Source organism: Chiloscyllium plagiosum, chromosome 13, assembly GCF_004010195.1.
Source record: "Chiloscyllium plagiosum isolate BGI_BamShark_2017 chromosome 13, ASM401019v2, whole genome shotgun sequence".
Lineage (NCBI taxonomy): Eukaryota > Metazoa > Chordata > Chondrichthyes > Orectolobiformes > Hemiscylliidae > Chiloscyllium > Chiloscyllium plagiosum.
This window is the reverse complement of record NC_057722.1, coordinates 28,441,547-28,464,265: the sequence shown is the minus strand read 5'-3', so window position 1 is coordinate 28,464,265 and position 22,719 is coordinate 28,441,547. Positions and strand designations below refer to the sequence as shown.

At 40.7% G+C, this 22,719-nt stretch overlaps 1 protein-coding gene across 1 annotated transcript in view; it reads right to left on the bottom strand.

Moving 5' to 3' along the window:
- The window catches only part of mlf1 (myeloid leukemia factor 1), a 44,067-nt gene that overhangs the window by 12,837 nt on the left and 8,511 nt on the right, over positions 1 to 22,719 (bottom strand). Inside the window, exons 2-5 of the mRNA XM_043702119.1 lie at positions 20,087 to 20,213; positions 13,385 to 13,471; positions 11,891 to 12,019; positions 4,126 to 4,285 (exon numbers count right to left, since the gene is read on the bottom strand). Of these exons, the coding sequence (XP_043558054.1) occupies positions 4,126 to 4,285; positions 11,891 to 12,019; positions 13,385 to 13,471; positions 20,087 to 20,213 (503 nt within the window). The remainder of the gene's footprint in view (positions 1 to 4,125; positions 4,286 to 11,890; positions 12,020 to 13,384; positions 13,472 to 20,086; positions 20,214 to 22,719) is intronic.

Below are 22,719 nucleotides of genomic sequence, written 5' to 3'. Positions count from 1 at the left end.
TGTGCTGTCATTGTTGAACTCCGAGCACAGCAAACTGCCACAGGATGAAGGAAAGGCGTTCAGTACTACAGCTGTGACCCTCCTGTGGCGCAGTGGTAGTGTCCCTACCCTGGGACTCAGAGACGATTTGAAGGGCCTTTAAGGACCAATGTTGCCTCAAGGTTAATTGAATTTTGAATCCCTTTTGAATCATCAATTGTAATTGATGTTGAGATATTACTGCAGGCTTTTCAAACTGTCTGGCAATGAATTAACAAGGACAGTCAACACCTTATGGTCAAATAGCCCTTCTTGCCCAGAAGACATAGTTTAGTGTGCTGTCATTGTTGAACTCCGAGCACAGCAAACTGCCACAGAATGAAGAAAAGGCGTTTGACAAGGTTCCCCATGGGAGACTGATTAGCAAGGTTAGATCTCATGGAATACAGGGAGAACTAGCCATTTGGATACAGAACTGGATCAAAGGTAGAAGACAGAGTGTGGTGGTGGAGGGTTGTTTTTCAGACTGGAGGCCTGTGATCAGTGGATTGGTGCTGGGTACACTACTTTTCATCATTTATATAAATGATTTGGATGTGAGCATAAGAGGGATAGTTAGTAAGTTTGCAGATGACACCAGAATTGGAGGTGTAGTGGACAGTGAAGAAGGTTACCTCAGATTACAACACAATCTTGATCAGATGGGCCAATGGGCTGAGAATCGGCAGATGAAGTTTAATTTAGATAAATGTGAGGTGTTGCATTTTGGAAAAGCAAATCTTAGCAGGAGTTATCCACTTAATGGTAAGGTCCTAGGAAGTGTTGCTGAACAAAGAGACCTTGGAGTGCAAGTTCTTAGCTCCTGGAAAGTGGAGTCATAGGTGGATAGGGTAGTGAAGAAGGCATTTGGTATGCTTTCCTTTATTGGTCAGAGTATTGAGTACAGGAGTTGGGAGGTCATGTTGCGGCTGTACAGGACATTGGTTAGGCCACTGTTGGAATATTGCGTGCAATTCTGGTTTCCTTCCTATCGGAAAGATGTTGTGAAACTTGGAAGGGTTCAGAAAAGATATATAAGGATGTTGTCAGCGTTTGAACTATAGGGAGAGGTTGAACAGGCTGGGCTATTTTCCCTGGAGCGTCGAAGGCTGAAGGCTGACCTTATAGAGGTTTATAAAATCCTGAGGGGCATGGATAGGATAAATAGACAAGGTCTTTTCCCTGGGGTGGGGGAGTCCACAATTAGAGGGCATAACTTTAGAGTGAGGGGAAAGATATAAAAGAGACCTAAGGGGCAACTTTTCATGCAGAGGGTGGTACGTGTATGGAATGAGCTGCCAGAAGGAAGTGGTGGAGGCTAGTACAATTGCAACATTTAAAAGGCATCTGGATGGGTATATGAAGAGGAAGGGTTTGGAGGTATATGGGCTAGGTACTGGCAAGTGGGACTAGATTGGGTTGGGATATCTGGTCGGCATGGACGAGTTGGACCGAAGGGTCTATTTCCATGCTGTACATCTCTATGACTCCATGGTTATAACCAAAAGGTACTGGTCTGCATAATTTGCTGCCTATGATTACATACCAGATTCGAGGAAATGGCTGACACCACCTGCAAAGAATATGCATTTGGTAAATGGCAGCTTCCTTCATGAAAAAGCATGCAATTCTAAATAACCTTTATGCTCACCCTGCTTGCCCTTGACTGACATGTGAGTAAAATGAAATTAACAACATTGGACTGCAAATCATGAGTTGTCACTAATAAACACAGCATTGGCACAGAAAGAGCCAGTTGTCTTATGATCACTTCATGGCCATGTCTCACAAATTTTCCCTGATGAAGTGAGAAAATTACTCACTACCTGTATAGATATGTCCACCACAAAGAGACCTTCACCTCCACTCCTTTTCAGGTAGTTTGTTCTGCTATTTGAGTTATGTTCAATTCCAAGAGGCAGGATGACTAGTGCACCCTTATCTGGGTGAAATTGATTGATACTGAAGTCAGTAACACCTATCACACCATTCCCTATCGGCGTTTGAAATCTGCAACTATGGAAAGCATCAAAAATGTATAGATTTGTCGGAATTGCCAGAAGAAATTAATCAGCTACGAGATGATAAATAGTGAGTGACCCCTTCAAATAGTGCTAGTGCTGGTTCCATGCTGCAGCTTCATAACACATTCAGTTGTGTGAGCTTCAGAAAGATGATGGCTGACACTGTGAGCTCACAGTGGCAGCACTGACATGATATGTTGATCTACATACTCCCACTACACATTTGCACAAACAACTGCACTGATATGGCATAATGTGTTACCAAGAGGTATTCGAAAGTTGCAAAAACAGTGATCCCAGATCTGGATATCCCCATAATGTTGGAAAGGTGATTACCTGCATCTTTTCTCTACACTGCAGGCAGACATGGGGTCAATATTAATCCCTCTATAATGGCCAGATAATTTGAATTTGAAGCCTGTCTGTTACCATTTTCATTATTATTTAGCAGAGCAGTATCTTTTTCTCAAGATTTGAAATTTGTTGATGTATTTATGTTAATTCTCTTTGTCAGTTAAAAGATGCAGAACAGCTCACCTCATCTCCTTAAGTAAAGCCTCTGCTAATTACAACTCATCATCTCTGCCACAACTTGCTACCCTTTACACCCTCCAGCCTGTTCTTGCTCATGCCTTTCTACGACTATGCTTTAACCAATCCACTTCCCTACACACCAACCATCCCCAACACCATGACTACCATAAAAGTGCTTATTTTTGATTTCACTAGCAACTATCTAATCCCTATTTCAAAATGAAGACACCATAATATGTATAATTTTAAGGCATATTTCTTAGAAACATGAAAGCATCACAAAATACATAGCACTCACAGGAAGGAGTAAAAATGTATTTTCAGCTATTGGAGGTATTCAACTGGTAGTAGTCATCAGGATTCTAGGTAGAACAAACAGATGCACACAGGTGTAGCTCAACTGGCTCCTGCTGGAAGAGTTAATGGCACTAACAGCCTGGACAGCAGTCACATATCATCCAGTACTCTTTGCAGCAGCTGCTGATGGGATCCAGGCTCCATTGGGACAGTTTGAAATCACCTTATTTTTCTCTAAACATTTTCACATGGATTTCTGATCTCAAATTATCATCTCAACGTGTCCTGTCAATTTTGTGTGACAAAATTGTGTGACAAAAAAAACACACTCCTTTAAAACCTCTCAGCTCCAGCAAAACTTTCAGAATACTTAATGCAATTGCAAAGTAGCATTTAACATTGGTTATAGCACTGAATGAGATTTATAAACTTATTATTATAAAACAGCCTTTGATTTAGGATAACTAATATTGCAAGGGATCTGCTGGTAAAATTAAAACTTGGTACCTAGTTTGTGAACCAGTCAGCAAGTTATGGGACTTTTAACAACAGATGAGAAATAAAAATAGTGGTTACTGAACAGGGTTCCAAAAAACAGCAGATTCCTACAGTAACTTCGTTGAAGCTTACAGAATGGTCACAAACTCAGCCATGACTCTGATATGCCAGGTCCCAAAGTTTTCTGATCAGCATTGTTAAGTTGTTGCGTCTTTGACTATTCTTTACAAAGCCTTTGATGTGAAGGATATGAACCTTGGATTAGGTCCCTCATTCCTGCCTCAGTTGAGACATAGGGTTGTGTTAATGCTGCGATTCTCTTTCTCAGCTGGGACCTAAGAATGCATGTGGGGATCACTTGAGGATCCAGGTTCATGGATCTCTGAAGAAAATGGAGGCAAGATTTATTTTTAAGTTTTAAAGTTTATTTTCACAGATAAATGGGTGAAGGTCTGGTTTTCCAGACCACTCCTTTAGACCATGGAAACTTATGTAGGATTAGCAGTAGAGCCTCACAATGGAAGTCTGATGCCAGCATAATTACTAGGTTTGTCTTTATAGAGCTTCAATAGTTTAGCGCATCCTGACACAATTAGATAATCAAAATGCACATTAAGTGAAAAACTAAAATATAAGCACAGAACTTGGCGAAAAGAATGGCTTCTGAAAATAATCATAACATAATCTATATGCATAAGAATAAATGCTGCATATATTCTTTTTGATATCTTTATGTTATTCAATGTTGCCTCACTTTCATTTAGGTTGATAAATTGCTGATCAATTTCTTCGTGGCCTGTTTTCTGGTTTCTGGATTTCTGAATTACATGAGCACGGTCTTGAATGTGATGACCAATTGACATTTTTTCAATTCCACTTTCAGAGTCTTTTACTGCCCGCCTTGTCTCTTTGATCTGTAAAATTCATATGTTGTTAATTCGTCCAATGATACCTACAAAAGAACTTTATACAATAAACCAATTGTTTTTTTTCAGTAAATACATCTTGTACTCTGTGCCCCCACTTATAAAATGTAGGATTCTGAATGCCTTATCAGCCCTCATCACTATTAATAATTTATGCATGTCTATCATATACCACTGTACTTTGCTTTCTGTCACTCAGCTAAATTCGCATCAATATTGCTATACTTTTAACACTTATTTCATAAGACACTAATATTATTGACAAAACTGCACATGGCACTGTATCAAAGTTGTTTAGAAACCCAGTTAGGCTACATGAACCACATCACCCTCATCAGCCCCTGACCAAAATTCGAGCAAGTCAGGTAAACATTATTTGCTTTTCACAAATCTACTCCAGCTTTCCTTAATTAATGTACATTTGTTCAAGTGACTGTTAATTTGGGACACAAAATCATCATTTCTAAACTTTCTTCCACCATTAAATTAACCTGAAGGACTTACAGTGCCTGAGTTAATTCTCACACAATTTCCAGAACAAGACTGTAAATTCTATGATCCTTGGGCAATGCTGTACATCCGAGGAGTATCAGGACATTATGCTTGAGCATTCACATACTTTCCTCAGAACTCTTAGATGCATCTCCTCCACTGAATTCTAAAAATTAAGTGCTGACACAATACCTCTTCTTTCTAAATTTTTAATCTGAACATGGTCTTAACTATCTCCTCCTTTACCACAGTTTAGGTAGCATGTTCCACCTAATAAAGATGGTGAGTATCTCAATCAGGCCCTATCTCCATTTGTAAATCTATTTTTGGACCTCTGGTTAGCTTCACTCCTTTTATATTCCTTTTCAACAATTTATTGCCCATAGATGACTTTTGGGTTCCCTTCATTAGCCTCCAGTTTCATTTCATTCTGGCTTTTTGCTTCTCTTATTTGTTCTAATACTTGTCTGCAGAACCATCTATATTCTACCCAGTTATCACTTATGTTATTCACCTAACATTTGTCAGTGTGCAACCTTTTGCTTTGATTCAATTTACTTTCTACCTTTTATCATCCAGAATCTGGATTTATTTGTTCTACATCCTCCTCATGGGAATGCATCTTGTCTGTATCTGAATTATCTCCACTTCAAAGGCAGAAGACGATAGTTCGGTCATAGTTTTGCCTGCCAATCTCTAAATCAAATTTATGAAATCAGAGACGTGCACAGCTCACTGATATTGAACCTCCATCAGTCAGTTAGTTTTACATGAATCTGCTTTTTACCCTTTTTCATACTGTCCAAAACCTAGGGAGAATATGATCACTGTTAAGTGAATGTTCCCCTTCTCAAATATGATTCCCATGACTCATTTGATTTCCCAGATCGTGATCTAGCAATGAATCTTCCTTGTGGAAATGAAAACGTACTGTAGAAAATTCTATTGAACACATTTCTGAAATTCTTGCTTTTCTCTGCCTTTTACACTATTATTGTTCCCATGTATACTAGCATAATTAAAGCACCCGCGCCCCCCCGCCACCATTGCCTGTCTGTAATTTCTTTGCTAATTTGTTCCTCTACCAATTCTAACTTGTCAGTGGACTACAGACTACAACCAAGTAATGATATTTCTGCTTTTTCTTCCAACACTAACCAAATGGATTCTGTCCTTGTCCCCTCTAGGAAACCACACTTTCTCACTCCAGCACTGTAATGTTCACCTTAATTGATACTGTTACTCCGCCTTTCCCCAACTTTTCTGAACACATAGCATGTACCGTATTTAGTATGCAGACTGTTGCATTTTTTTTTTATTCAGGTCTTAATTATTGCCACAACCTACTTCCTGAAATCCACCAAACTTATTTGCCACACCCCATGTATCCACATAGCTACAGAGTAAACCTAATTTAGATTTGATTACATTTCCTTTTACCCTGAACCTCATTTATTTCCATACATTATGTCTTTCCCAATTCCTTGTGTTCCTTGTTTTTCCTTTCTAATATTACATCTGCTTCTCACACCCCAGCCAAGTTAGATTAAATCCTCTCCAGTGGCACTAGCAAATTACTTAACAGGATATTGAATTTGACTTTGTTCATTCTCTTTACACAGACTCATCTCCCTCATTGGTAGTATGGAATTCCCAATCTCTATATGAGAAAAGTTTTGACTGATCAATGAACTCCAGAGATCAGACTGGCCACTTGGAATGTTAAAAGTTGAGTTAAGTAGGCAGAGGAATCAGGTTTTACATTTCTAACCTGCTCCTCTATCATCTTGTGGGATTAACATTACAAATATTCTGATAAAATTGGAGATGAGTATCTTGATCTGGAAGGCAGCTGATTTTTAATTTAGAAGAGATAAACATTTTGACCATAAAGGAGAATCAAGAGGCTAACATGACAGATCAAGTTAGCGGAGAAAGTGAGGACTGCAGATGCTGGAGATCAGAGCTGAAAATGTGTTGCTGGAAAAGTGCAGCAGGTCAGGCAGCATCCAAGGAACAGGAGAATCGATGTTTCGGGCATAAGCCCGAAGAAGAAGGGCTTATGCCCTTCCTGAAGAAGGGCTTATGCCCGAAACGTGAACCTCCTGTTCCTTGGATGCTGCTTGACCTGCTGCGCTTTTCCAGCAACACATTTTCAGATCAAGTTAGCGAGCAGGAAAGTGAAGAGGCAAGGCAATTTGAGCATGGAAATAGCCATTTTATGTGCCAAGGTTGTTGGTAAGCAGATAGCAAATTTAAAGTTGTCTGGAAATGTAAAGAGAAAATCAACAGCAGAGTGTTTCACTTAACTAGTCCGATTTGCTTCAAGCTTTACCCGACTGCAATTTATGATTCTTTTCAGTTGAAATGTAAATGGTCATAAGCCAACATGTGCCATACTTGAGTTGTTGGGCAGGTTTGGTAACAAAGCTGCAGTGCAGATTTGAACCAAAATTGCTTCAATATCCTAATCTGATTCTTATTTCAGTAAGTTAATGAAATTGCACAGGAGCGCTAGCTGCACACATTGAGGCGTGCCCACTCATAAGAACTGATAGTGCCACATCAATAATTTTTGTTTGCCCAATGCTGCCTCCCCATTTGTGCCTAAAACCACACAGCATTGAATTGAAAAATGTCTTCCAAATGTTGCTCAATCATTTTCCTTTCAGGATATTCCTTGTGTGGGAAAGTACAGTAAGTATCAAACAGGAAGTAAGAATAAAATTCAAGTCAGGGCTTAAGCTATAGGGAGAGGCCGAATAGCCTGCAGCTCTTTCCCCTGGAGCATCAGAGGCTGAGGGGTGACCTTATAGAGGTTTATAAAATCATGAGGGGCATGGATGGGGTAAATAGACAAGGTCTTTTGCCTGGGGTGGGGGAGTCCAGAACTAGAGGACATAGTTTTAGGGTGAAAGGAGAAAGATTTAAAAGGAACCTAAGGGTCAACTTTTTCATGCAAAGGGAGCAACGTGTACAGAATGAGCTGCCAGAGAAAGTGATGGAGGAGGGTAGCACAAATACAACATTTAAAAGGCATCTAGATGGGTACATGATTAGGAAGGGTTTAAAGGGATAAGGGCCAAATGCTGGCAAATGGGACTCGATTAATTTGGAATATCTGATCGGCATGGATGAGTTAGACCAAAGGATCTGTTTCTGTGTTGTACATCTCAATGACTCTAATGCTTTAAACAGGATAATGTTTAACTATGGAGAGCATCATAATCAAGATGGTTACACCCATCAACAATCACTAGTTGGAATTCAGAGGTGTTATAGCTAGTTGCAACATACCAAATGATTCTTAAGTTAAGATCAATTTAGCATAGGTCAGTGACTGAATCTAAAAGCAGGATTTTTGAGATGGTGGGCTTTCTCTACCCTAATCTAAGGAATTAGTGTGAGAGCCATCCCATCCAAAAGGTGTTAATTGCCTATAGACTGGTGTCTGGACTTTAAGGCCTCCTCTGGTGGCTTTCAATGGGGAGAGGCACATAAAATAGATCATGTGGCTAGTCCACCACCTACCTACCTACCTACCCTTGACTGAGCTTCCCTATTATGGGTGCTAAAATCAACAGCCTGCCCACCACTGCTTTCCTTAAAAATGTGCAATTGAATTTGTTAATAAACTAAATGATCCAAATTATATGCTGTATGTTGTCTTTACCACAATATGGTTGACAGGTGTGGATTCGGAAGCAAGCACCAATGGCATCTCAACAGCTTCAGCCTGCAAGAAATGAGTCTGACCAGACATAGCTCTCATTCCACCACTGAGGAGGAAGCTAAAAACTGTTCAGTGTTTATCCCAGAAGGGTCTTCTATTGCACTTTCTATCAGCTCAGATACTTTCACCTCAAGTGAGTACATTAGCTCGATTAGACTCAGGAGCATAGTCTAGTTAGTCATCTGTGCCATGACTTCACAGCTGACCAACAAAGAAATGCCCTAGTCATTGGCACTCAGAGGTCTGTTGGAGACCAGGCACCTGATCAGCATAGAGATAAGTGGATTCCATGGTGTGGACCATTTGTTACAGACTTTGGTTAACTGGATTGAAGGTTGGAGTAGTCCATCAATATTATCAGTATCATGCTGGCTCTGCCATGTGCAAGCACATCTGTCTCCATGGACAGACTGGTGGCTACTGTGGGAAGTTAGATTCAGCAAAATGCTCAGTTTCTACTGGCAATGCAAGCAGACTGGCACTCATACTTAGCTTAGCTGACGTCATTTTCAGGTGCAGCTTTCTCTCAGCCCCTTTAAGAGACAGGCTGATGCCAGCAGGCACCAGATGGAGGAGGAAACAAATGCCCAAACCATCAAAACCAATAAGTTCCACCACAGGACAGAGTCCCTCCACCCCGCTGTGGAACTGGGATTACTCCTAGATACAATTGGTGGCCAAGGAAAAAGCAAAGTATCTCAGGCACACAGATGCCAATTTGTTCTAAATAGAATATCTCATCAGAAAATATTATGGCATTTTAAATCATTAACTATTTGAATCACTGTCATTTTAGCTGCAAGAACCAGAATGAGGCATGAGAAAAGACTATTCTTAGGCTACATGATATAAGAATCCCATCTGAAAGGGTATTAACCTTTCTCTGATGCCTGTCATGACACTACATGTTGTCATTTATTGAATTTGAGAGCATCAGACATTGTGAATCCTTCAAACAATTCATGTTAACTTTTATTAAACGACAGGAAAAGTGACAAAAGAACACCTAGGTGCAGCACAAATACAACAGGAGATTAGCAATGCAATAGATTTACTGAAACCTTTACTAATCCTTCACACCACCGAAGAAACACAGCATTCATACAAGAACATGTTCTAATATATTACAAATCAACGTGAGTGGAAAGCAGCTTAGTGCCCTTGTGCACCATATAACAATTTGAAAAGTGTTTGGGAATTGTCCACTGCAGGTGACACTTTAAAGTTCTCCTGTGATCACTTCAGCTTTATAGGAATTACTAGGATTAATTTGCAATGATCAATTATATGATTAGAATTGCTTGTGGACAGGACTTTTAATCTACATTGTTAATCATTGCAATATGAGGAACAGGCAGAGTATTGTAATTGCAGATGTGTTTAATTTTGAATTTATGAGTGCCTGATTAATGCAATTGTCCTTTGAAAAACTTCACATCACCACATGTGGACTATGCCTCCACAGACTGAATAAAACAAACTTACTCTGCCCACCTTGGGTGTGCCAGGAGCCATTTTTCATGCTCAATTATTACTCAGTTGAGATTTGGTAGAAGATGGAAGGCTTTCCAAATCACATTTAAGGGTATTACAGGCTCTGCCTAGAATACTAGGTACAAACCCCCTTCCCCATCCTGAAACGTCATGTTCTATTCTGCTTGCAGTACCAATCAACTACATCAACTTTGAGCCACCCCATATTCCCATCCAATGTTTTTGTTTAGCTATTAGTACCACAAATTATCTCCAAGCCCCAGATTTACCACAGAGCCACGTTCCTTCTGACCAACCATAGACCCCTTTGATTGGAAGAAGGACTACTCCACTTAGGCTTTCAGAATAGCAACTTAGTTGAATAGAGTGCATGCCACTTAGGTTGCTGGCTCGGCTATGGGTGTGACATTAACATAGCATAATGCTGCACAGCAGCATGCCTGCTCAGTGCTGGCAAGCGTGACAAGCAGCTTAGCTTTCTCTCTGTGCTGAAAGGCTGTGCAACATAAAACTACCAGAAGTCTGTTAGGACTGAATGAAGTACTAACGCACAAAAGATAAGGCAAAGCAGATCATTAAAATAAGTGCAAAGTTTGTATAAGTACTAAGAAAGCAAGTTGAGCCCTCAGATATACCCTATTCTGATGCATGAAATGGGTGTCTATACTGCCCATGAAGCAGATCAGCACAGCATTGCAATGTAACATGTCAGACAGCTCCACAGTGTAGTATTGAAGCATTGGACTGTATTATAAGTTAGGTCAACATTTGACATGATGATGTGTTAAGACTGGTGCTCTTGTGATGCTGATTTCTGCAGACAGAAGATGTATGTGTTGCTGTCCATGCAGCATGTTCTGAAGTGTTGAGGAATGTTGGTCAAGATGGATCTCCTTTGAAATGTAAGCAAGCTGCAGCTACCAAGTAACTGGCTCTGACATTCAAGTTGGGTATTGTCATCAAACGCTGGATAGTTTCATCAGAATCATCTTGACTCAAAACTTGCTCTCCTGCCTCTGTGGATGCTGCCCGACCCACTGCAATCTCCAGCATTTGTTGTTTTCAGTACAAATTCCAGCATCTACATTAATTTGCTCCTACACTGGGTATTGGCAACATTTAGTTTCTCAACAAAAAAAAAAGCATCCTGTATAGAAACAAGGCAAAATCAGCTAATATTGAGATGTCAGTGCATGCAAATATATCCTTTGTTGCTTCTAGCAAGAGTTTTGTGAAGATGCTCAAATCTTAGGGGGAGAATCAGACTTTTTATTCTTGAGTTAAGAATCTTATTCGTTCACTCTTAACCTATTCTTCCAACTCTCATAATGCCCAATTGATGCAGATGTTGTGAAAGCTCTGCCCTGATCTCTTGCACACATTCTTCCTCTGATCTTACCTCTGTATGTTGCAGGCTTCAGTCCTGTGTCCCTAGCTTACTTTGCATTCCCCTTTTACCTTTGTCTCAGTATTGTTAAACAGTCTTCAGTTTGGGCCTTCTCTCTGGATCTCACTCCTTAACCTCTTGCACTTTTGTACTTCACCTTTCTCCTTGAAAGCCTTTCAATCACACCTGACCTCTTCCCAATATCTTGGCATCTCTCCATCTATCAATTTGTGAAGGATTGGGAATTTTATTGTGTTAATGATGCTATTTAAAATAATTTGGTGTATTGAATACAAAGAACGGTAGCTTTTCCTCTTCCAAAGGGATTATCTTAAGAAATTTTTACAACATAGATAACAGCTGTCTAAAGTCACAAGGCATCCCTTTACAGTTATGGTCTGATTATGTGAAACTGTAAAATTTTTATGTTCATGTATATGCCTACTGTGATCAATGCCTGGAGCTTACTGAAGTTTTGAATACTTACTCCACCAGGAACGTTGTGCACATGATTGGTAGCCTGGAATAGTTTGGGAGGTTCATTGCCCACTTTTGTATAAGTCATTACACTGGAGCTGTTCAAAGAGTGACCAACACGGTCTGAAGGTTGGATTCCCTATCAACAAAAAAAAACATTTTTAGAAGATGCAGCTTGACAAAACATTTTAGAAAATTTTAGAAGCCTACACTGTGTTATGAGGTTGAAGGAGTATGCTGTACCTTTAAGAGAGCGCGAGTCCTGTTCTAAATGGACAGTTTATAAAACCTGTATGATATGACTAGATGGCAGTCTCAGAGTTACTGAAAAACTGAAAATCTGTAATATTTGGCTGTGAAACGGATACGTGAGTTGGTTGATTTTTGACAACAATTCGAATTTAACTTGTGCCCCAGGATACTAAATCTGTTGAGTTTGAATTTACTGTCTTGCCAACATTGAACCAATGAGACAATCCGATGTTGGAGATATAAAAATGCAGGCATTTTGAAAATTGGAGACAGAGAAACTGCCATCAACTCAGATCCAAGAAATTAGGAAACACTCTCCATCAAAGGTAACTTTTCATATAAAACAGATTCGCAGTAAAATGAAAGAAGACGACCTACAGAAATCTTCAGCTGGAAGAAGAAAGACACCAAAGAAGACAGCCGCTGTATGGTTTTGAAATTAAGTTGATGTAATTTAATAAGAGTGTTATTGGAAGAGCATATTATTATAGAGTTGGAGGCAGGTAATAAGCACAGAGTCATAGAGATGTACAGCATGGAAACAGACCCTTCGGTCCAACCCGTCCATGCCAACCAGATAGCCCAACCCAATCTAGTCCCACTTGCCAGCACCCGGCCCATATCGCTCCAAACCCTTCCTATTCATATACCCATCCAAATGCCTCTTAAATGTTGCAATTGTACCAGCCTCCACCACTTTCTCTAGCAGCTCATTCCATACACGCACCACCTTCTGTGTGAAAAAGTTGCCCCTTAGGTCTCTTTTATATCTTTCCCCTCTCACCCTAAACCTATACCCTCTAGTTCTGGACTCCCCGACACCAGGGAAAAGACTTTGTATATCTATCCATTCCCCTCATCATTTTGTAAACCTCTATAAGGTCACCCCTCAGCCTGCGACGCTCTAGGGAAAACAGCCCCAGCCTGTTCAGCCTCTCCTTATGGCTCAAATCCTCCAACCCTGGCAACATCCTTGTAAATCTTTTCTGAACCCTTTCAAGTTTCACACCATCTTTCCGATACAAGCAGCTAAGAGAAAAGGAGTTGTGAATGGTTGTTGGGGGTTCTCTGCACTCATATTTTAACAGATTATGAGGTGAAGTGAGCTTTTCTGGGTGTTTGGTTTAATTAACAGAAGGGTTCACCACTATGTCATAAAAACTGCATTTTGAATATTTTTACAATATGAAAAGCAAGGCTACAATTCTGGAAAGGAAGAATTTCCCTTTGATTGTGTCTAAATTGCACTTACACTTTTGTTTTGCATGTCAAACATTTCTTTTCTGATTTGTTCCATCATGGTGCTCATCCTGTTGAAAGGATCTGTCCAGGAAGAAGCCTATAATAGTATGACAAAAGCAAACAAAAAACTTAGCACAGCAATAGTGTTTTTCTGAATAAAATAACGTATGGGCAACACTAAAAGTAAATTATAAATAGCACAGAGTTCAATTTTCTATGGTAAAGTATTTGTACTGTTAAGCCGCTTCAACTTTCTCTGGGCAATTCAGGGTGAAATCAGGATCACATCATGTGAATACTGTGTGAACTCCAATAGCTTAATCTGACAACTCCATTGACTAAACAAAATGCTACAAACACTTTGTCTGCCAACTGAATATTAGACTCTCATTTTGTTATCGGGAGCTCAGTTCCCAAACTCAGTTCCCAGCTACTACAGACTCACCGACTCCCACAGCTACCGGGACTACACTTCCTCCTACCCTGCCTTATTCCCAATTTCTCCGCCTCTGCCTCATCTGCTTCCAGGAGGACCAATTCCACCACAGAACATAGAGAGCCTCCTTCTTCAAAGATCACAATTTCTCCTCCCATGCAGTTGACGATGCCCTCCAGCGTATCTCATCCACTTACTTCCCATTTTAACAACATCAGTCTTTTTCCAAATCTCTCACTTGCCACTTTTGTAAATGCTTGCACAAAGTATTGTCAAAGTGTCATTTGTTGCCAATTAACAACTTTTCATTGTCGACATTTTAATTCCTGGAAGTTCAAATCCATCCTTGCATCCCTACCAATGTTTACGCATCAAGGAGGTTACCTTTATGTTTTTTAAATTTCTACTTCTGCTTTTGGCAGTATTGATTTATTCATAATGTTCATTCCAGGTTCCATATCAAAACTGGCCCTCTCCACACAGTTTATCTAACTCTTACTCATCAGTAACCTGTTCACAGTTGTGTGGTTTGTGTTTCACCAGACGTAGAGGTCATAGTGTCGTACAGCACAGAGACAGGCCCTTTGGCCCAATTGGTCCATGCCGACCAAAATGTCCACCCATACTAACCCCATTTCCCTGCACTGGACCCATATCCTTCTAACCTTTCCTAACTATGTATTTTCCTAACTATGTATTTAAATGTTGTTAATCTATGTGCCTGAACCACTTCTGCTGGCAGCTCATTCCATATGTGTACCAACCTCTGTGTACAAACATTGCCCCTTAGGTTTCCTTTCCTTCTTTCCCGACTAACCTTAAACTGATGCCCTCTGGACCTTGATTCTCCAACCCTGGGGAAAAGACCATGTGCATTCACCCTTTCCATGCCTCTCATGATCTTATATACTTCTATAAGATTCCCGCTCTTATAGCTTGTCCTAGCTTGTTCATCCTCTCCCTATAGCTCAGACTGTTGAGTCCTGGCAACATCCTTAAAAATTTCTTCTGCACTTTTTCCAGTTCAATAACATCTTTCCAATAACATTTTTATATCACCAACATCAGATCTTCTCATTGATTTGATGTTGGCAAAACAATAAATTCAAACTCGATTAGGTTTTAGTATCCTGGGGCATAATTTTAAATGGTTTGTTAAATTCAAATGACTGTCAAAACAGTAACAAGCAATCTATTTCACAGTCCATCTTCTGCAGCTACACCGGTATCATTTCCCACCATTTCCTCTGCTACATCAATGACTGTATCGGCACCATCTTGTGCTCCAACGAGGAGGTTGAACAGTTTATCAAGTCCACTAACACATTCCACCCCGACCGTAAGTTCACCTGGACCATCTCGGACACCTCCCTCCCACCCCTGGACCTCTCCATCTCCATTTCCAACTCAACACGGACAGCTACTACAGACTCACCGACTCCCACAGCTACCTGGACTACATCTCCTCCCACCCTGCCTCCTGTAAAAACGCTATCCCTTATTCCCAATTCCTCTGCCTCTGCTGTATCTGCTCCCAGGAGGACCAATTCCACCACAGAACATATCAGATGGCCTCCTTCTTCAAAGATCACAATTTCTCCTCCCATGCGGTTTACGATGCCCTCCAGCGTATCTCATCCACTTACTGCACCTCCGCCCTTGAACCCCACCTCTCTAACAGCAACAAGGACAAAGCCCCCCGGTCGTCACCTTCCAAATCACCGCCATTTCTGCATTCAAACAGATCCCACCAACAGGGATATATTTCACTCTTCAAAAGCAGGCCATTCAGCCCACTGAATCTACTCTGCCATTTGATCTTGGCTGATATGTTTCTCAACTCCATTCTCCTGCCTTCTCTGCATAACCTTTACTCTCCTTGCTAATCAAGAACCAATCCATCTCTGCCTTAAGTACACTTAATGACTTGACCTGCACAGCCCTTTGTGGCAGTGAGTTATGTAGAGCCATTAGCCTCCTCATCTCAGTTCTAAAGGGTTGTCCCTTCACTCTGAGACTGTGTCCTTGGGCCCAAGTCTCTCCTACTAATGGAAACATCTCCACGTCCCCTCTATCCAGGTTGCTCACCATTCTGTAAGTTTCAATGGGATTCTCCTCAGCATTCTAAACTTGAACAAGTACAGACTTATAAGCTCTCAATTCAGAACAGCATTCACTCTCTCTTAAAGGTGCAGTAAACGCCTTCAACTTCATAACAGTTCAAATCATTCTTGTAAATCTACTCTGGACCCCTACAATGCCAGCGCATCCTTCTTTAGATATAGGGCCCAAAACTGCTCATAATATTCCAAATATGGTCTGACTATAGTCTATACAGCCTCAACACTGCATCTCTACTCTTCTATTCTAGCCCTCTCAAAATGAATGCTTAAATTGCATTTGCCTTCCTAACTGCCAAATGAACCTGCATGCTAATGTTTACCGAATCCTGAACTAGGACTCCTAAGTTCCATCATGTTTCAGATTTCTAAAGCTTTTCCCCATTAAGAAACAGTCTATGTTTCTATTCTTTCTGTCAAAGTTCATAACTCATATTTCACACATTGTATTCCATATACCACTTACTTATCCACGATCCTAGCAAGTTTTGAGAAGATTTGTAGCTCAGGTTGAGGCTTTGGATTTAGCTTTGCTCTCTGAGCTTGGAGGTTCACTTCTAGATGTTTCGTTTCCCCACTACGTAACATCTTCAGTAGGCCTCAGGTGAAGCACTGCTGAAAATTCCTGCTTTCTATTTATATGTTTGAGTTTCTTTGGGTTGGTGATGTCATTTCTTGTGGTGGTGTCACTTCCTGTTCCTTTTCTGGGGGGGGGGGGGTAGATGCGATCTAACTCGATGTGTTTGTTGATAGAGTTCCGAATGGAATACCATGCTTCTAGGAATTCTCGTTCGTGTCTTTGTTTGGCTTGTCCTAGGATGGATGTGTTGTTCCAGTTGAAGTGGTGTCCTTCCTCATCTGTATATGAGGATACTAGTGAGAGAGGGGCATGTCTTTTTGTGGCTAGTTGGTATTCATGTATCCTGGTGGCTAGTTTTCTGCTGGTTTGTCCAATGTAGTGTTTGTTACACTCCTTGCACAGTATTTTGTAAATAACATTAGTTTTGCTTGTTGTCTGTATAGAGTCTTTCAAGTTCATGAGCAGCTGTTTTAGTGTGTTGGTGGGTTTGTGGGCTATCATGATACCAAAGGGTCTGAGTAGTCTGGCAGTCATTTCCGAGGTATCTTTGATGTAGGGGAGAGTGACTAGGGTTTCTGGATGTGTTTTGTCTGCTTGTTTGGGTTTGTTGCTGAGAAATCGGCGGACTGTGTTCATTGGGTACCCATTCTTTTTGAATACACGGTATAGGTGATTTTCCTCTGCTCTGCGTAGTTCCTCTGTGCTGCAGTGTGTTGGCTCATTGTAATAATGTTCTGATGCAGCTTTGTTTGTGGGTGTAGGGATGATTGCTTCTGTAGTTCAATATTTGGTCCATATGTGTTGCTTTGCTGTAGACGCTGGCTTGAAGCTCTCCATTGGCTGTTCGCTCTACTGTGATATCTAGGAATGGCAGTTTGTTGTTGTTTTCCTCCTCTTTAGTGAATTTTATGCCAGTAAGGGTATTATTGATGGTCTTGAAGGTTTCCTCTAATTTGTTTCGTTTATTAATGACAAAGGTGTCATCCACGTAGTGGACCCTCTTCTATCTTAGTGCCTTTGATGGTTTTCAGGAATTCTTGGGTGGAGTGGATGGAGTAGTGTGAGTCTCCTACGAAGTACTTTAGTCTTTGGTGTACCTCCTTGGCCAATCTGTAAGTTGGTGTTCCAGGTAGCGAGACTATAGGTCTGAGGGGGGCTCCTGGTTTATGAATTTCCGGTAATCCGTAGAAGAGTGGTGTGTTGGATCTGTCTGGTTTCATTTTTTGGAAGTCAGTCTTATTTATTTCTATAGATTGCTGAAGTTTTTTAAAGAAGGGCTTGATTCTCTAGTTGTGGGGCCGGGTCTATCACCACCTGTTGGTATTTGTAAGTAGTGAATCGCTTTCTCAATGTAGTCTCTTCGATTTAGAATGACTGTCAAGCGTCCTTTGTTTGCAGGTAGGAATACAACGTCTTTATCTTTTTTTAGTCTTTCTAGTGCTTTCCTTTCTTGTGTATTGAGTGTGTTTCCTTCCCTTTTTCAGCTTAATATTGGTGCCACTACCCATCTGATGGTTTGGTGGGTTTCTTCTGTGAGTTGGTTGTCTTTTAGTGTTGTTTCTAATGTTGCTAAAAAATCTTTCTGGTCCGCATCCTGGCAGTTGTAATTTAATCCTCTTACTAAGCAAGCTTTTTCAGTGTCTCATAAGAGTCAGTCAGATAAGCTTTTTAACCATGCTTCTGTGTTGTCAGTGTTGTTACTTTGTGTAAGTTTGTCTAGTTTTTTCTGCAGGTCTAGTTTTTTTCATTTTCTGGGTTTGTCGCTGTTTAATATCTATGGCTTGTCGTATTGTGTTTATCCATTCATGGTCTGTTGCATGACTGAGTAAAGACTTTTGATGCAAAATGTCCTGGTTGTATTTACGGAGTCTGTTGTGGGAATCATTAATCATTTCTCTAAGCACTGTGCGGTCATTTTGCTCTGCTATTCTTATGGCTAGTGGTGTGTTAAGGGGAGGTTTGTATTGAAGGCATTTAGGTCATACCTGTTTCCTTAGGCATTCATGCAGGAATTACAACTGTTTGCAGGTGGCAATCTGTCGGATGGCATTCGAATCCCATTTTTGGGCCAGTTTTAGCGTATTGCGCCCATAGGTCTTAGTGGGATTTGAGAAGATTTGTAGCTCAGGTTGAGGTTCTGGATGTAGGTTTGCTTGCTGAGCTTGGAGGTTCATTTTCAGACGTTTCGTTATCCTACTAGGTAACATCTTCAGTGGGCCTCAGGTGAAGCACTGCTGAAAATTCCTGCTTTCTATTTATATATTTGGGTTTCTTTGGGTTGGTGATGTCATTTCCTGTGGTAATGTTATTTCCTGTGGTAAAGTCACTATCCTGGTGGCTAGTTTTCTGCTGGTTTGTTCAATGTAGTGTTTGTTACACTCCTTTCACGGTGTTTTGTAAATAACATTAGTTTTGCTCGTTGTCTGTATGGGGTCTTTCAAATTCATGAGCTGCTGTTTTAGTGTGTTTGTGGCTTTGTCGGCTATCATGATGCCAAGGGGTCTGAGTAGTCTGGCAGTCATTTCCAATATGTCTTTGATGTAGGGGATGGTGTCTGGATGTGTTTTGTCTGCTTGTTTGGGTTTGTTGCTGAGAAATCGGCGGACTGTGTTCATTGGGTACCCATTCTTTTTGAATACATGGTATAGGTGATTTTCCTCTGTTCTGCGTAGTTCCTCTGTGCTGCAGTATGTGTTGGCTTGTTGAAATAATGTTCTGATGCAGCTTTGTGGGTGTTGCAAATCTTCTATGACATAATTAGATTTCCTTGTTGTTTAGCTTTGTACTGCGATAGTTACAGTATCAATGATTAATTATTAATATTTGTTTAAGTTATAAATTTGGTCTCTAAGATCTGTTATTCATCGAATCTGATTGGGAACAATTGAACAAACCTTGAGAGGGACTGAATGTTTTAATTTCATGTTGCAACAGTAAAGCTGATTTGGTTTGGCTTGCTATCCCTGGTCGTAACACTCAGCTAATCAACACTCAAGCATCTTTGATAAAATATAGCTTCAGTTCTCCCTCCATATACTTTTACCCTTGGACTAACTCAGTTGGCTGGATGGTTCATTTGCAATGCAGCATGATGCCAAATCCCACACAGGCTGAGGTTACTATGAAGGACTCTTCTTCTCAAACTCTATCCTTGCCTGAGGTGAGAAGTTAAAACCACCATCAGTCGTGTCTCTCTCTCTAATGAGAGAACAGCCCTACGGTGTGGTACGATTGTGGTGACTTCATCTTTACCTTGGAACTTCTCCAGGAAACTATCCTCAACTCTCTAACTTTTTATATAATATTCTCCACATTCTAATAAAATTGCAATGTAATTTTGATTTGCTACCCAACCCAAACACCGGCAGGAATCTAAAATCCATCATACACTCAGCCCCAACATTGCCCATTTTGTGACACTGTTCCTGTAGATTTATGTTGAACTAAAATCTTATTTTAAAAAAAACACAGAGAACTATGTGTTAGATATTTAGCTCTGCAAGTAATGAATACTATTTCTCTAAAACCCAAAACTCTTGCATCTTAATTAGAGTACAGAAATATTAATTATAATACCTCATTCCTTGTCACTGGTTGGTTTGAGGATCCCGGTTGGGAATTCGATATGAAGTCTTGTCCTAAAAGATTTGGAACATTGCCCATCATCTCACGCAAGTGTTCATGGTGAAAACGGAATGGTTCCCTATAATTGAGGTTTAGGTGAACTGTTTAAACCATAACAACTTTGAGTAATAGTTTGAGTTATACAAAGGTAATAGAGAGGAATATGCAACTGTTCAAGTGCAACTGTTCAACACCAGTGCAGCAAACTCAGTAAGTCACCACCAATCTTTCAGCATGCACAATCTATCCATGAAAGCAAATGTTCAATTTCTTTTTGAAGACTAGTTTCTTAGTTTTAACATCAATTCTACTTGATTTAAAATTAAAAATTGGTGCAAAATAAAAATTGACATTATAAAGTTCAGCAACTGATTTATTGTGATCCTGTTTTATGCTGCTGGCACAGGCCAGATTTACCTCAAATATTTTTTGATTTATATTTTAAAATAAACATACTTAAATACAGATCCAACCATATGGGAGTCAACAAAGTAAACACTAAGTGCTATCTATCCGACAGCCTAACATTCAGAAAAAAAGAGTTATGTAATGAATTGACAAACAAACTGGGCGGAATAGTGGCTCAGTGTTTAGCACTGCTGCCTCACAGCGTCAGGAACTTGGGTTTGATTCTAGCCTCGGGGGACTGTGTGGAGTTTGCACATTCTCCCTGTGTCTGCGTGAGTTTCCTCCGGCTGCTCTGGTTTCCTCCCACAGTCCAAAGATATGCAGGTCAGGTGAATTGGCTGTGCTAAATTGTCGATAGTATTAGGTGCATTAGTCAGAGGGAAATGGGTCTGGATGGGTTCCTCTTCGGAGGGTCAGTGTGGACTTGGTGGGCCGAAAGGCCTGTTTCTACACTGCAGGGAATCTAATCAAACTGTATTTTCATTGCATTTCTAGCCCAGCTCGCTTCATTTGCATGCCACTTCTGATCCTCCTCTCCTTCCCCAAGACACTAGCTGGTGCCAATTCCCGATGTGACAGTCAGAGTAGTTAATCAGTGACAACTGCTCACCACATGCTTCTCTGAGCTTCACCAAACTTTGTCTTCACCACAAATTTCTCATATGCTCCATGACACCTTCACTCACTTTGCACATACTGGGAGACTGCCAATGTCTTGCATTGCAGTGAAGAAGGCGTTTGGTATGCTTTATTTTATTGGTCAGAGTATTGAGTACAGGAGTTGAGAGGTCATGTTGCAGCTGTACAGGACATTGGTTAGACCACTGTTGGAATATTGCGTGCAATTCTGGTCTCCTTACTATCGGGAAGATGTTGTGAAACTTGAAAGGGTTCAGAAATTATTTACAAGGATATTGCCAGGGTTGGAGAATTTGAGCTACAGGGAGAGGCTGAACAGGCTGGGCTGTTTTCCCTGGAGTGTCAGGGGCTGAGGGGTGACCTGATAGAGGTTTACAAAATTATGAGGGCATGGATAGGATAAATAGACAAAGTCTTTCCCTGGGGTGGGAGAAGTAGAGGGCATAGGTTTAGGGTGAGAGGGGAAAGATATAAAAGGGACCTTAGGGACAACTTTTTCATGTAGAGGGTGGTACGTGTATGGAATGAGCTGCCAAGAGGAAATGGTGGAGGCTGGTACAATTGCAACATTTAAAAGGCATTTGGATGGGTACATGAATAGGAAGGGTTTGGAGGGATATGGGCTAGGTGCTGGCAGGTGGGACTAGATCGGGTTGGGATATCTGGTCGGCATGGGTGGGTTGGACCGTAGGGTCTGTTTCCGTGCTGTACATCTCTATGACTCTACGTGCAAAAGGAAAAGGAAGGAAACTTGTCATGGTTGGGAGCACTTAATAGGCAAGGGGCTGGACATTTTGTAGTATGAAACTGTGCTATATTAATGTCACAGTTGCAGCAAGTACCAGCACCTTGCGTAAAATGTTACATGTTCTTTAATCAAATGGCATTGTCTGAAAATCAAAAGATAGCAGCTACTTGTGTCGTCAGTAGGGTCAATCAGAAGCACCACCACAATCAGACAAAAGGCTTCTGTGATTCCAGTAAAGGCAGCTGGCCATGGTCAGTCAACTATTTGGTCCAACCAGAGTTTGGGGATTGTTTCATGTTCAGTCCTGCAGTTAGACAGGATGCTATACAGACATCAGTGCAGGGTCTGGGCCATTATCAGTTGGGACTGTTTTGCAATGTCAGTCTGGGGCTTTGTGCATTAATGATCATGGTCCATGTATTCCAAGGGAAAGTAGGAAACTCAAGTCTGCAGATGGGCGTCAATGGACTGGATTGTGAAGGGAGTTATTACAGTGAAAGGGGGAAACTCAAGAAGGGTAAGGTCGCATACAACATTGTAAGGGATGCGAAGATCCAGGCAGGGCTATCAATCATTTCCTTATTTTCATTGACAAGATTATGTTAACTGTTGCTTCCGAGCAATGTAATTATAAATTATTTTTATGTTGATCTTGATGCCTATACAAGTTCCTTTTCTAATTTTCTTCCTGGAATTCTCATTCGCTGTTTGTCACTCTAATGTAACAATTAGAATGTAACAATTTTTCGTATCTTTATTATTCTCCAGAGTTCGTGTCCTTTTGTTTTGC